This window comes from Diorhabda sublineata, chromosome 10 (assembly GCF_026230105.1).
Source record: "Diorhabda sublineata isolate icDioSubl1.1 chromosome 10, icDioSubl1.1, whole genome shotgun sequence".
Lineage (NCBI taxonomy): Eukaryota > Metazoa > Arthropoda > Insecta > Coleoptera > Chrysomelidae > Diorhabda > Diorhabda sublineata.
Genome location: NC_079483.1, coordinates 4,646,230 through 4,658,902, shown reverse-complemented (window position 1 = coordinate 4,658,902; position 12,673 = coordinate 4,646,230). Strand labels below are relative to the sequence as shown.

Genomic DNA, 12,673 nt, shown 5'->3' with positions numbered 1-12,673 from the left:
TATTTATTCTGCAATTGAGTATTTGATAAGAGAACTGGAACTGTTTATTATTAGAATGGGGCTTTGATGACTGTTCAGAACATAGTCCATACAAACAGGCTTTTTATTGTTCCGATGCTAGTGATTCAAATGTGTTTATAACATGCGTTGTTCCAATACGCCTCGTTTGTGGACCAATGGATAAATGTCAAACGGGTCCGTTCCTCCTTCCTCGCTTTGCGCATGTTCTGGAACGTAACGTCGTCTGCTCGTCAAATGTCAAACGCCAAACGCCCCTAGCAGAAATTTTGTACTTGATTTATTTCTCAACCATCAAACAATTTGCGTTAATATTTACGTGTAAATATATTTTGTTTTGATAGGTAAATCATTGAAGTAAGTAAAATGTGTAATATTTACATATACGTATCATATTACTTAACTTGAATATCATTTTTCATAACCTCAAAGTAGATTATGGATATTAATGATAAAGATCTGAAATCTGAATTATTTATCATGGAAAGTAAGAATGAAGAGGAATTGGAGACTGGATTATACCTGTATAATTGTCCTGAGTGTCATCGGACGTTTTATATGAATAAAATTATTTGTAAAATAATAAACAATGTACAATTTATTAATAAGTTAACATTAAGTACATTTTATAGGGACATTTAGCACACAGGATTAACATTCAATTAAAAATTCTTATATTTATTGTATTTATCGATCATCAGCTTTGAACCCAAGAACACCGCACTTTTTAACTTTGAAATTAACGCGAAATTTGAAATACTATTTCAAAAGTACCCGCCGAGACGCAGCGCATGCGCAAAGCCAACAAGGAGGAACTAACCCCTTTGACATTTATCCACACGTGTTTGTGGTGAGAAAGTGGTGTGGGGTTAAATCGTCGTCCTGCGTCCACCCGATACTGTCGCCCAATAAAAATTGAATTTATCAAAGGATCAACTGGAGTTTCAACAAGAGAAAAAAATAAAATAGACGACCAATTAAAGCATTTACATAAAAGCTCTTGCAAAATTAAAGGTAAAGCTTTAAGTGTATCTCATAATTTAATATTTTCAATGATTGCAAAATATGTAAAGCGCTTACGACACAATCTCCACACAAAAATGCTTTATTTGTGGCGCAACATCCAAGGATTTTAATTGTATTGACGAAATAATTAATAGAGAAATAATATAATAAAAAAAAATTTGAATTCGGATATTCGGTGTTGCATACGTATGTTTGAATGCCTTTTACATCTGTCATACTAATTACCAAATAAAAAATGGCAATTTCGAGGAACAGATAAAGAAATTGTTTAGGAAAACAAAGCCCGTATTCAGAGAGAATTTAGGAAACGAATTCACCCAAATATATAAGAATTGATTCGCATTCGAAATAGACATCGAAATTTTTCACTCAACTTGAAGTGACAATCATTCTCAATCGACTTCAATTGATGCACGTTTCGCGCACGACGTCATGCTGGAATCAGAATGTTTTCTTTGTCGTTAAGATTAGATTGGAGTTTACTGGGATTTTTGTTTTTGTAATTTTTTTTGTATTCACCGGCTTTTACTGTTACTGTTATTATTTTATTTTTTTTTTTATTTCAGTTTAACGTGCCTCGACAGCGCTGATCATTGGCACACAAAAACAAATCATAGATACATAAGTTAAATAAAGGACTGTTACGAAATCTGTTACTATACGTAAATTATTTATATTTTCTCATACAGCTTGGTGGCTTTAAGAAACTCTATGATTTTCTTTATTTCCATTAGTTAAGTGTCTCCTCGAGGTTGGTTTTCCATATCAAACTGCTGATATGAGTATTATCTGCATTTGGTGAGGATGTGCTTAACAGACACAGGACTTGACAACTTTGACAGACAGGACGACTTTCTGACAACATCAAATATCCGTGAGTGGTTGACGCGGAGTCTTCTTATTGGCTCAGCTTCTCTCCTATTCAAAAAGTTTAAGAAAAGGTGAGAAGTAGATGTGTGAATTTTATGTAATGCTATAATATTCTTGCCAAGATTTTTGAATGAGGTTTTTGAAGTTAGTCTTCAGATAATTGGCAAGCTGAATTGGGATTTCAGGACGATTCTTTGTGGCTTCTTTGGCATAACGATCTGCAAATTCGTTTCCAGCAATTCCAGATGTGAGAGACTGTTATATCATATTTTCTTTTAATATATTGTACTCTCTATTATAAGATCATAATGCCATCGCTACATTTTATATAGCTTTGTTCGCTGTAGATATTCTGAACATGTTCTGTCATCAGATGAATGCCCAGTTTGAAATTATGCGTTTGCGGTGCCAATCTGATGAGTTTTTTTGTTTGGAATCGAGATCTTTAAATATAGTGATGTGACATCACCACCAATGCAACATACGAGGGTTGTTACTTAAGTTTTGAGATATGGTAACACTGATGTGATTATGTCAAATCTGACATTGACATCATAAAGTTTGACATTTTTAATGGTGTACGTACTCAGAACGTGTTGCGAGTGTTATTTGAGTTGTTTACATATACTTGAAACATTCTGAAGTACCTGGCCCGACCTAGAGATGCAGATAGTTGCTTGAAAAATACCAATGGAAAAAATGCTTCGACAATTAGTTCAAACTCATGCAAAAGTGAATTGATCTTATTGGAGAATATATTGAAAACCAATAAAGCCATATCCAATCATAAATATTCGTTTTTATTTGTCCAACTCAAAATTTAAGTAGCAACCCTCGTATTTCTTGATAAAAGTTATAAAATTGTCGGTCATTCCGGTTTATTTTCGAAATCTTTTGTATATATTGTGTTGTAATGAAAAGTGAGAATTATTACGTTTAAGAATTTAGTAAATTACATGTCAGTTATGAATTAATGCAATACAATTAAGAAATATTACAAATAAATATAATTATAATGAAACTTTAACTTAAAATAGTTCTAAATTTGAAATTTAAATGAGATAATGAAATACTCACCCAGTAAAATGCATCGTTTGACTTGTTTAACTATGTTATATTTACTTTTGACTTTTACCATAGGTCAGTTGTATGACAGAAATATTAAAATAGCGTTTAGATATCTGCTAATTTGTTATTCCATCTTGTGTATACTTTGAATGATATAATTTTTTTAACTACTACACGATTAAAATTTTTCTCGTATTTTTTATTAGTTTCATTTCTCTTCTATTAAAGCAGAAATCAAAGATAAACTACATAATTTAATTTATCTATGACCACTATCTCATAAGTTATGGTAATAAGAGCTTAGATCAAACACTAGGTTTATTTATATAAATATATTATACAAAACCAATAAATTATTACAAATATCCAAGTTAGAAAAAAAATGAGTGAAATAGCTTTTCTTTAACTGGCTGTCGTGATATTATTTCTAGAGGTATATTTTATAAAAGAAGAAAAAGCGACGTTAATGAGCTTGGCACGCAAGAATCAATTTTAAAAAACTTTGGTAAGTTTTGTGTCAAGTGTCAAATTTGAAAACGTCACTAATTATTTATTTATTTATAGCCGTGTCGGAAATACTATTGTTTTTATAGATACATGATTAATTGATTATAAAATACGAATACTATAGAAGCTTTCAAACTGTACTTTTTACCATATACACCTTTTTATGTCCTTCTATACTATTCTTCATTAAATAATAATGTATCCCAATGTCTTTTAAGTAAACACAAATGTGAATCTAAATAAATAGAAATTAATTTGAAATAAATGCTCACATAACGTCTATTCTACAGTTTGTGTTTAAAGCACAATTTTAAATTTCATGGAGCCCAAAAATTTATCTGTTGTTTGAGGGGCAAGGGGAAAACACAACGTGCTCGATGCCAGATACGAAAAACGACAATTTGGAACGTAGGTTTAAAGCATTGCGCATCCATGTGCTCGATAGGTTACTCAAATTGTGTGATTTGAAGGTAACTATGTAGTTGTTTACGTGCTACTAGTGACACGGCGGTGGTATAATATTTAATTATTTCAAAACTCTTGGTGAAAAATATTTGAAAAACGTATTTATATTTAATATTATCAGTGATAAAAATTACGAATTGTGATGGTGATGGAATAAAAAGGATAAAAATATGAAACTATTGAATTATAAATGTTTGATTAAGTATTGTTACAGTTTAAAAATTTTGTTCACAATGTTTGTATAGGCGTTACAATAATTGTGTGTTTAATAGAGAAGCGATTTCCACAGTGAAGACAGCTAGAAAACTCCTCAAGATGATGTAGTTGGATGATTTTAGTACATCGAATGGTAATTAATGTATTAACTTGATATTACTGCTTTGAAATAGCTATAGAAAGTAAACGATTTTGTTCTAATTAATAATTTATTTGAACCATCCATCCTTAATCAGATTGAGTTATATTTCTTAATGGCATATAAACAAAAAGTCGACCCAACAGGTGTATAAATTGAATGCAACGAGTTATTTGACAAAAATAGTCTGTTAACGTTTGATGTGAGATTGTTTGTATTAAATTTGTGTGGCTTATATTTTTTGTCATTAACGTGATAAACATACTTATAAAAGATCCTGCTGTTGGTACTTCATTTTTTGGATCAATTGTTTCCTGCTATAAAATTGGTTTAAGTGGTTAGTTCACACCTAAAATAAAGTTCAGTTTTAAAGAGATAAAAGAGAGAACTGGAGCAGATGGAAGATTCGTCAAAGCTATTAAGACTCAGTTTCTGGCCAAAAAGGAAATTTCAAAACAAATAGTCACACCCTTATTGACATACGGATCAGACATGGACACACACAGAAACAAAAGAGTATTGAAATGAGATTTCTAAGAAAAATAGAGAATAAATCAAGATATGACAAAATAAAGAATAACACTGGGTGTATTGAGGACAATTTTAATTTAAAATCAATTTAAAACAGGATAATTTAAATGGTTTGGTCCTGTTACGAGAATGAAGGACGAACGATTAAAACAGAAGATATATGAAGCACATACTCACAAAAAAAAAAGAAAGGAAGACCGAGGAGGAGCTGGACAGAAGAAATTACGACAACAGGAAATAAAACGAATACACTGAAAAGGTAAAAAGGCTTCAGGATTAAGTAGAGTATTTATTAAAGAGGATGTTCAAGTATTGTCCCAATATAGAAATTTTTGGAATGTTTTTGTATGTTTGGTATTCAATATTATTATTCAAAAGCTGTAGTTGCATAATTTAGTTTTTTTGAGTTGAAATGAAAAAGCAAAATTATTCAGAAAGTCTCATTTGAAAAATTGATGTTGCATTTCATAGGTTGTCAACCCTAGTTTTTAGGAAAGCTTTTATATAAAACATCTTTGTCTATGCCTATTGAAAATAAATTTATAGTGAGAACAACGGTACATGTAATTTCAATTTTGATAGTTTTTTCAATAAAAATTTCCATTACTGTCAACAAGGAATTTATTTCTAGTTTTATGGATGCAAATTTTTACAGAGAATTGCATTTTTACAAAGAAATGCCATGAAATGGACTACGAATAGCAGACAGAATTGACGCAGAACCAAACACTTTGAAAGCCTGGCAAGCAGAAATATATGCAACTTTCAGTTCAAATTAGAAAGCAATTATCATAAACAGGAGATTGCCTTCTTGTCTGATAGCCAAACAGTCATTAGAGCTCTGAACTCTAATGTCATAAGATCCAAACTGATTTGAAAATGCCTGGACAAGTTAAATGAGCTAAAAAAATGGAAGTTATCCACTTGTTCCTTCTTCCTAGGTGTTGAGGAAAATAAAATAGCAAATTTGCCAAACAGGCAGATAGGACCTGAACCTTTTTATAAAATTAACTACAGGAGAATGGAGAAAATTATAACAAGAAAGGAAGATGGGAAAAAAATAATTAATGGAATAATCTACAGGAGTTGAGGCAGAAGATCTGTTAAATGAACAATTTATGTATACTAACAGGAGTGTTTGACATTGCTGCCTCGATAGACACCTGAAGATGATTACTTTGTAGAGAACGCAAATGCAGATTCTGCTATAAAATTCCTACCCACGTTGTTACGGAGCACCAAAACACACTTGGGAACGTATGAAATAGAAGACAAAAACCACTTGCAGCTAGAGTCCTCCCGCATCATGAACTTTCTAAAAGGAAGGAGAATAAAAGAATAGTTGTAAATACTGAAGAAACCAGTGTTTCAACAAGATAGATCCTTTGGGTCGCAGGGTCTATACAACTATGTCCCGTGCATATTCAAAATTTGCTAATATTTAATTAATTGACAATAATATCATTATATAAATTAAAAGCTTTCCATAATATCAAATTTATATTTGGAATATAGAAACAGAACCATGATTTGTTGACTTTTTATTTATTTTTTTTCTAACAATGAAATAAAAAAATATGCAGTTCTAGAAAAAATTATAAAAGGGTATTTAAAAATGAAGTTTCGTCATATTTTTATAATTTTCACAACGTTGCTTTCTGAAAAGAAAAGTAACATTGTCTTTTCTAAAATCTTACAAAATATAAAAAAATATATAGTTTTTAAACTCAAAGAACTAACACTCTTAAGCATACACACAACACCGATTATAAAAAAAAATATATAATTAGTTCTGTACAATGATCCCCTTCTTAGCGTTTGCTTGGTGAGCCTGGAGTACTGCAATCGCTTCTTCTACTTTAGCTCTTAGTGAATCTTTGTTTTCGATCATATGTATCAATTCGGTATTGTCTATTTCTAATAACATTCCAGTTATTTTACCAGCATTATCTGGGTACATTTTTTCAATCACCCTGAATAACTTTTCTCCAATAATTTGTTTTTGTTCTTGGGGTGGAGTGCCTGCTAGTACATTAGGATTAAGAGAAACATCTCCTCCGTTACCAATTCCTACGTTGAGAGGCCTGACTGAATTCTTGGTAGAGCTTGTGAATTTACTATTGGGCTTAGACGGGGGAGCTTGTTGTTGTCCGGTGATGGCTCTTGGGTGCATTGTGTTACGAACATTAACTGAAGATCTGGAAGTGGTTCTGTAAGGAGAATTGATTAGAGACAAGCTGAATGTTCCGTTAGGTCGAATTGAATTTGGTGTAGCAGGCCAACGTGGAGCCGGTCTGATGTGGTTCAAAGAATTTAGATGATTGTAGAATCTAGGACCTTGAGCAACAGCTGGAATCAAAAATGGTGGAGTAGTTGTAGGAAAATTAATGCTATTATGATGTCTCAAAGCTTGGGCTCTCTGCAAATATTGACTATTAAGGAAGGCCCTACGATCTTCTTTTCTTTGAGCTAAAGCCACATATAATGGTTTGCTTCCCACCATTCTTCCATTCATTTCCGAAACTGCTTTTGTTGCTTCTTCTGGAACACTGTAGCACACAAAACCAAAACCTTTGCTTCTTCCATTTTCGTACATCACTTTAGCAGAAGTTATTGTGCCATAAGCCGAAAATTCCTGCCTCAATTTTTCGTCATCAAATGTATCATCGAGATTCTTTATATATAAATTGATTCCTTGAAAACGGGTAGAACGTTCTTGGCGTAGTTGTTCGTATCGTTTCCTCAATTCATTGATACGTTCAATTTTCTTTTGGGCTCTGCCCACATATAAAACGTTACCGTCTAATTGCTTCCCATTCAATGCTTCAACTGCTCTTTCTGCTGAACTCGGATCAGTGTAGGCGACGAAACCGAAACCTTTCGATAGTCCTTCGATATTTCTCATTACGACACTGCTTGTAATTTCTCCAAATTTACTGAATATTTCCGAAAATTTATCGTCTGACATGTTTGGACCAAAGTTTTTCACATAAATGTTAGTGAATTGTTTAGCTCGTTCACCTAATTCTTTCTCTCGTTCTACTCTTGGTATGAACTTTCCAACATAAACTTTTTTGTTGTTTAATAACATACCATTAACTTTTTCTATTGCTTTCTCGGCAGCCTCTTCATTTTCGAAATGCACAAATCCATAACCTTTAGAATAACCATTGTCGTCGAGTGCTACCTTGCAACTGAGAATATTTCCAAAAGCCGAAAAAGTGTCAAACATGGCTTTATTGTCTATATTTTTATCCAGATTTTTTATGAAAACGTTTCCGATTCCGGATTTTCTCAATGCAGGATCACGTTGACACCACATAATACGAATGGGTTTACCCTTAAGAAGATCAAAGTTCATGGTGTCCAAAGCTCTTTCCGCATCCTGTGTTTGACTAAAATTCACATATCCATATCCTAAGGATTGTTTCGTTCTGACATCACGACAAACCCGTAGGGATAGTACTTGTCCTGCTGTGGTGAATTTTTCGTAAAGCATCGCTTCTGTTACATCGGGATGTAAATCCCCCACGTAAAGGGAACCGGTTGGGTACAACACTCCTTGGGGAATACTCATTTTTGTTCTTACAAATAGAAATTCACTGTTCCACTTATTACTTAATAAAATAATTCAAAATACTTTTTGCGAGTCTTTTAACAAAAATTATTGTTTTGTTGTTTAATTGCTCTTGGTGATATAAATAATGAAATGTTTACAAAGACTACTACAAATTTCCCAGTTAAAACTTTCATAGCTAACGACTAGCTTATAGTGCGCAAGACCATGCTATTTATCACAATACGATTGGTTCTCATTCGCTTATTAAATCCGACGTTGCCGAAATTATTTTTTACTTTACTTTTATTTGAATTCAAAATCATCCCTAATGACTCTATTAACTTTATTTTTGTTGAAATTACACATTATATCTGTGCTAATTGCTTAAATTTAAACTAAATCAATGAAATATCACTTAAAATTTGACTTGTTTATCATTGGCAACATTGTACCATACACACGTGTCCATTTTCCATGTTGTGTGTTAACCTAAAAATTTCTCATCCTAATAATATTACGTTTGTTTATAGGTAAATATGAGTAAAAAAAGGAAATTGAAACAATCAAAAGAAAATGAATTCGAATTTGATCCCGTACCAAAACACTTGGTAGTAGCACATTTAAAAAATCAGGAGAAACGCCTAATAATTATTTTAGAAGGTGCACAGTTGGAAACTGTAAAAGTAAGTTAACTAATTTTTAAATACATGTTTTAGTTAATTCGATACTCTACCACATCAACCTTGAAACGTTATTAGTGTCAATTTACGTTTTCTTATTTATTAATGGTTTATTTTGAATAATTATTGATTCTACAATACAAACTGTACTAACAATAAATTCGTTTAAATTCATTGTAAACAAAGATTGTTGCGACCACTATTGTTTCTGCTGTATAGAAACGATTTACTGGCAAACGAAACAAAAAAAATAACATTTAGCTCTGCTAAACGAGGTACCAGAGGTGAATCTGTGAAATTGATTGTTGTTAGACTCTGGTATTAATTAGGGGGAGCATATAAACTCACTATGCTCAAAAATTTCATCATTGCTTCTTGCAATGAGACAATTTCGCTCTTGTATTAGCAGTAATTGAGTTGTTCACACGATTTACTTTGTGATGATCCACAGTTATCTGGCTTATGGTATCTGTAGAGTTCAAAGGGTTTAAATTCTGCTTTGCGTATTATTCACAATGCAAGAAGTCGAGTAGATTGCAGCAAACTCTTCATGGAATATGGGATAATGACATTGTCTTGCATATTTGAAACACTTCTATGTATTCATAGGGATGTACAAGATAAGCCAACTCATTCTGATATTCACAGTTATACCACCAGGGGTGCAGACTAATTGTACCATTTTCTAGACCACATCAAAGTAATATAACAATCTTGACGTTAGACTGTATAACAAGTTTCTAGATTTGCATACTAATAAGAATGTAGAAAACATAAGTCAAAGTTGGTTCTATGAACTTTCAAAGCAAAATTGTTTTTATGCAGTAGAGTTTTCTACTTTGTTATATCATGTTATTGATAACTGCTTAGTGATTTACTATTGGGACTATATAATTGCTATTGTTTTTATACTAGCCAATAAACCATATCGTATTGATAATATTGTCTGGTAACGTTAAAAAATTCTAATCTGTGTTTTTTAAGGTTGGAAGTAAATTTGAATTATTGAATTGTGATGACCACACACATATTCTAAAAAGTAATAATCGAGATGTTGGATCATGTCGACCCGATATAACACATCAGTGTTTGTTGATGTTATTTGATAGTCCTTTGAATCGAGCAGGACTTTTACAAGTATATGTTCACACTGCAAATAATATTCTAATAGAAATAAACCCACAAACTAGGATTCCAAGGACGTTTAAACGTTTTGCAGGACTTATGGGTAAAGTACATGTTTTTATATTAATTTCAATAACTGATTGTACATCACTTATCGGGAAAATTCAAGTTTTATAGCTAGATATATATTTGATTATCAAATAATATACACTCAACAGCAAAAAACTGGACATGCGAATTTGATCTTTTGTTAGATATATAAATATTTTTAATGAAAGGTGAGAAGTGGTTAATGTATAAGTTATTTACATAAAATATTCCACAAATGAATAATTTTTATTGATAATTAACAAAACAAAAGAAAAAATAAGAAATTAACTAATTTTTATAAACTTCATCCTTCATTTTTATTAGGTTTTCTTTATGTTATTGTGAATGGATTTAACCGTATCAAACAACGAAGAAATTAAATTGAATTTACTCCAACAGTGCAGTATCCCATCCTCCACAAAGAGCAATTTGGAGCTGATTCAAGTCACTAGGAAGAGGATGATAATGTCTAACATGTCTCCCTAAATTTTTTCACAAATGCTCTATGCAATTCATATAGGAGATTGTAAAGGCCAGTCTAGAAATGTCCTACTGGCTCCAAGTATTTGGAAACAGTTCCCAGGGTATGTGGACATCCAAATGAATTAGGTACCGAGCAGCCGGAGCCCCATTATCAAGGAAAACCAGTGCAGTCCAGATGTAGAAATTAATTTAATTCTCAATTATAACTGATTCGTTTCAAAGGAAGGTGATTTGTGGAGTGTACACTGACCAATCACTCCCCTGATCGTCTTCATGGATGAAACAGTTTCTTACTGCTATACAACTCAATAAGAATGCTCCCTAAGTCTCTGCTGTATTATGTCTAAGCTCACTCATATGTGTCTACTGCTGTTGTTGCCATTGTTCACCCACTGCCAGCTCTCTGATGTTAGCTCCAGTCTCCAGGAAACGCCGGAGTTCATCGTGAATGGTAGATTTTGCTAATCCAAGCGTTTCTACAATGTTTCGTTTGTTGCCTTCTCTTGCCAAGGCAACAGCTCGGGCTAAGTCTACATTTTAAAAAATCATTACTTGGAACCAAAATAAAAACCTGCTCAAGAGTTTAGAATAGTACTGACAGATAAACTAACTTTAAGACAAATGAATCTCAGTTTTATCTAGTAGTCACTAATCCTGAAAGTGTTAGTTCAGTGGATATAGATCCTACATTCTCTGTAATCATCACATTACCCACAAAATCATACACATTACTGACAACTAGCTTTCAATATGAAAAATATGAAGTGTCCGTTTTTTGCAGTTAAGTTTATTTGAGAATATATAGTGAACATTTTAAATTCACCAACGTTTCCACAAATCCCAACTTATTTGCTATGAATATTTTATCTTCACCTTGATCAGATTATAGCTATTAAGGAAATAAATTTTTATATTTAACAATAAATGTTTGTGTATACTAATTTTTGAATTTTTAGTTCAACTTTTACATAAATTCTCTGTCCGAGCAGAAGATGGGCCTAAACTGCTTAAGGTTATTAAGAATCCAATAACAGATCACTTGCCTGTAGGTGTAAAAAAAATTGGGACTTCATTTGGTGCAAAACAGGTGAAAAACTGTAGGGAATTGGTTCCTAAAGATGAAGAACCAATTGCTATTGTAATTGGTGCAATCGCGAGGGGCAGCATAGAAGTACATTACACCGAAGACTTTTTTTCTATAAGTAATTACCCACTATCTGCGGCTTTGACGTGTACAAAACTTTGTTCTGCTTTCGAAGAGGAATGGAATGTTCTTTGATACGACCGATTGGTATTTTGTTAGGTGTACCCCATAAGATTTCTCATAATAATGAACATTTTCTATTTACAAACTTTGTATCAAATTATTAAGAGATAAGTTTTAATCACCCAATAAACGATTCTATTTAAATTTAATATGCAACAAGTGTTTGAAATTACGAAAAGGTTATAGTAGTTCAAATTTCCCTATTTAATGAAACTAACTTGATTATATTGTTAGTTTTAATTAAATTAAATTTTCAGGACTATAATTTTCACTTAAAATTTTTTCAGGAAATGCAACTCTGCTTTCCTTTTATTTTTTACGGGAAAAATTTATGAATATAGAAATTTCAATTCAATTGTAGAAATACAGAGTTCCTTGAAATTTTTTTATACTGGATTTATTTGTCCCCCAATATAGTATTTATTTCTTAAGCAGTGCTTGGGTTAGGTTGCTTTTAAATGGGGTTGTTTCACTTGCGAATGCATGTGTACACTATATATACGGGTGATATTGATGCCAGGAATGTCCAAAATTTACATTTTTTGCTTCTAGATGGCTAAGTTGCATTTTAATTTAATCTACTACTGCAAATCATTCAAATGGATTTTTATCCATAAAAATATTATTTT

The 12,673-nt window shown here is 32.0% G+C and overlaps 3 protein-coding genes across 3 annotated transcripts in view; 1 reads left to right on the top strand and 2 right to left on the bottom strand.

Moving 5' to 3' along the window:
- Positions 1 to 3,218, bottom strand: part of LOC130449455 (glutathione hydrolase 7-like) — a 30,708-nt gene extending 27,490 nt beyond the window's left edge. Inside the window, exon 1 of the mRNA XM_056787273.1 lies at positions 2,992 to 3,218. Within this exon, the coding sequence (XP_056643251.1) occupies positions 2,992 to 3,052 (61 nt within the window). The 5' untranslated portion in view covers positions 3,053 to 3,218. The remainder of the gene's footprint in view (positions 1 to 2,991) is intronic.
- Positions 3,219 to 3,759: 541 nt separating this feature from the next.
- LOC130449642 (ribosomal RNA small subunit methyltransferase NEP1) lies at positions 3,760 to 12,601 on the top strand. The gene is made up of 4 exons (XM_056787588.1): positions 3,760 to 4,303; positions 8,930 to 9,082; positions 10,064 to 10,307; positions 11,734 to 12,601. The coding sequence occupies exons 1-4, from the start codon at positions 4,283 to 4,285 to the stop codon at positions 12,054 to 12,056; spliced, it is 741 nt and encodes a 246-aa protein (XP_056643566.1). The 5' UTR covers positions 3,760 to 4,282; the 3' UTR covers positions 12,057 to 12,601.
- On the bottom strand, positions 6,369 to 8,598 carry LOC130449641 (polyadenylate-binding protein 4-like). The gene has a single exon (XM_056787587.1). The coding sequence runs from the start codon at positions 8,415 to 8,417 to the stop codon at positions 6,627 to 6,629; it is 1,791 nt and encodes a 596-aa protein (XP_056643565.1). The 5' UTR covers positions 8,418 to 8,598; the 3' UTR covers positions 6,369 to 6,626.
- Positions 12,602 to 12,673: the final 72 nt, after the last annotated feature.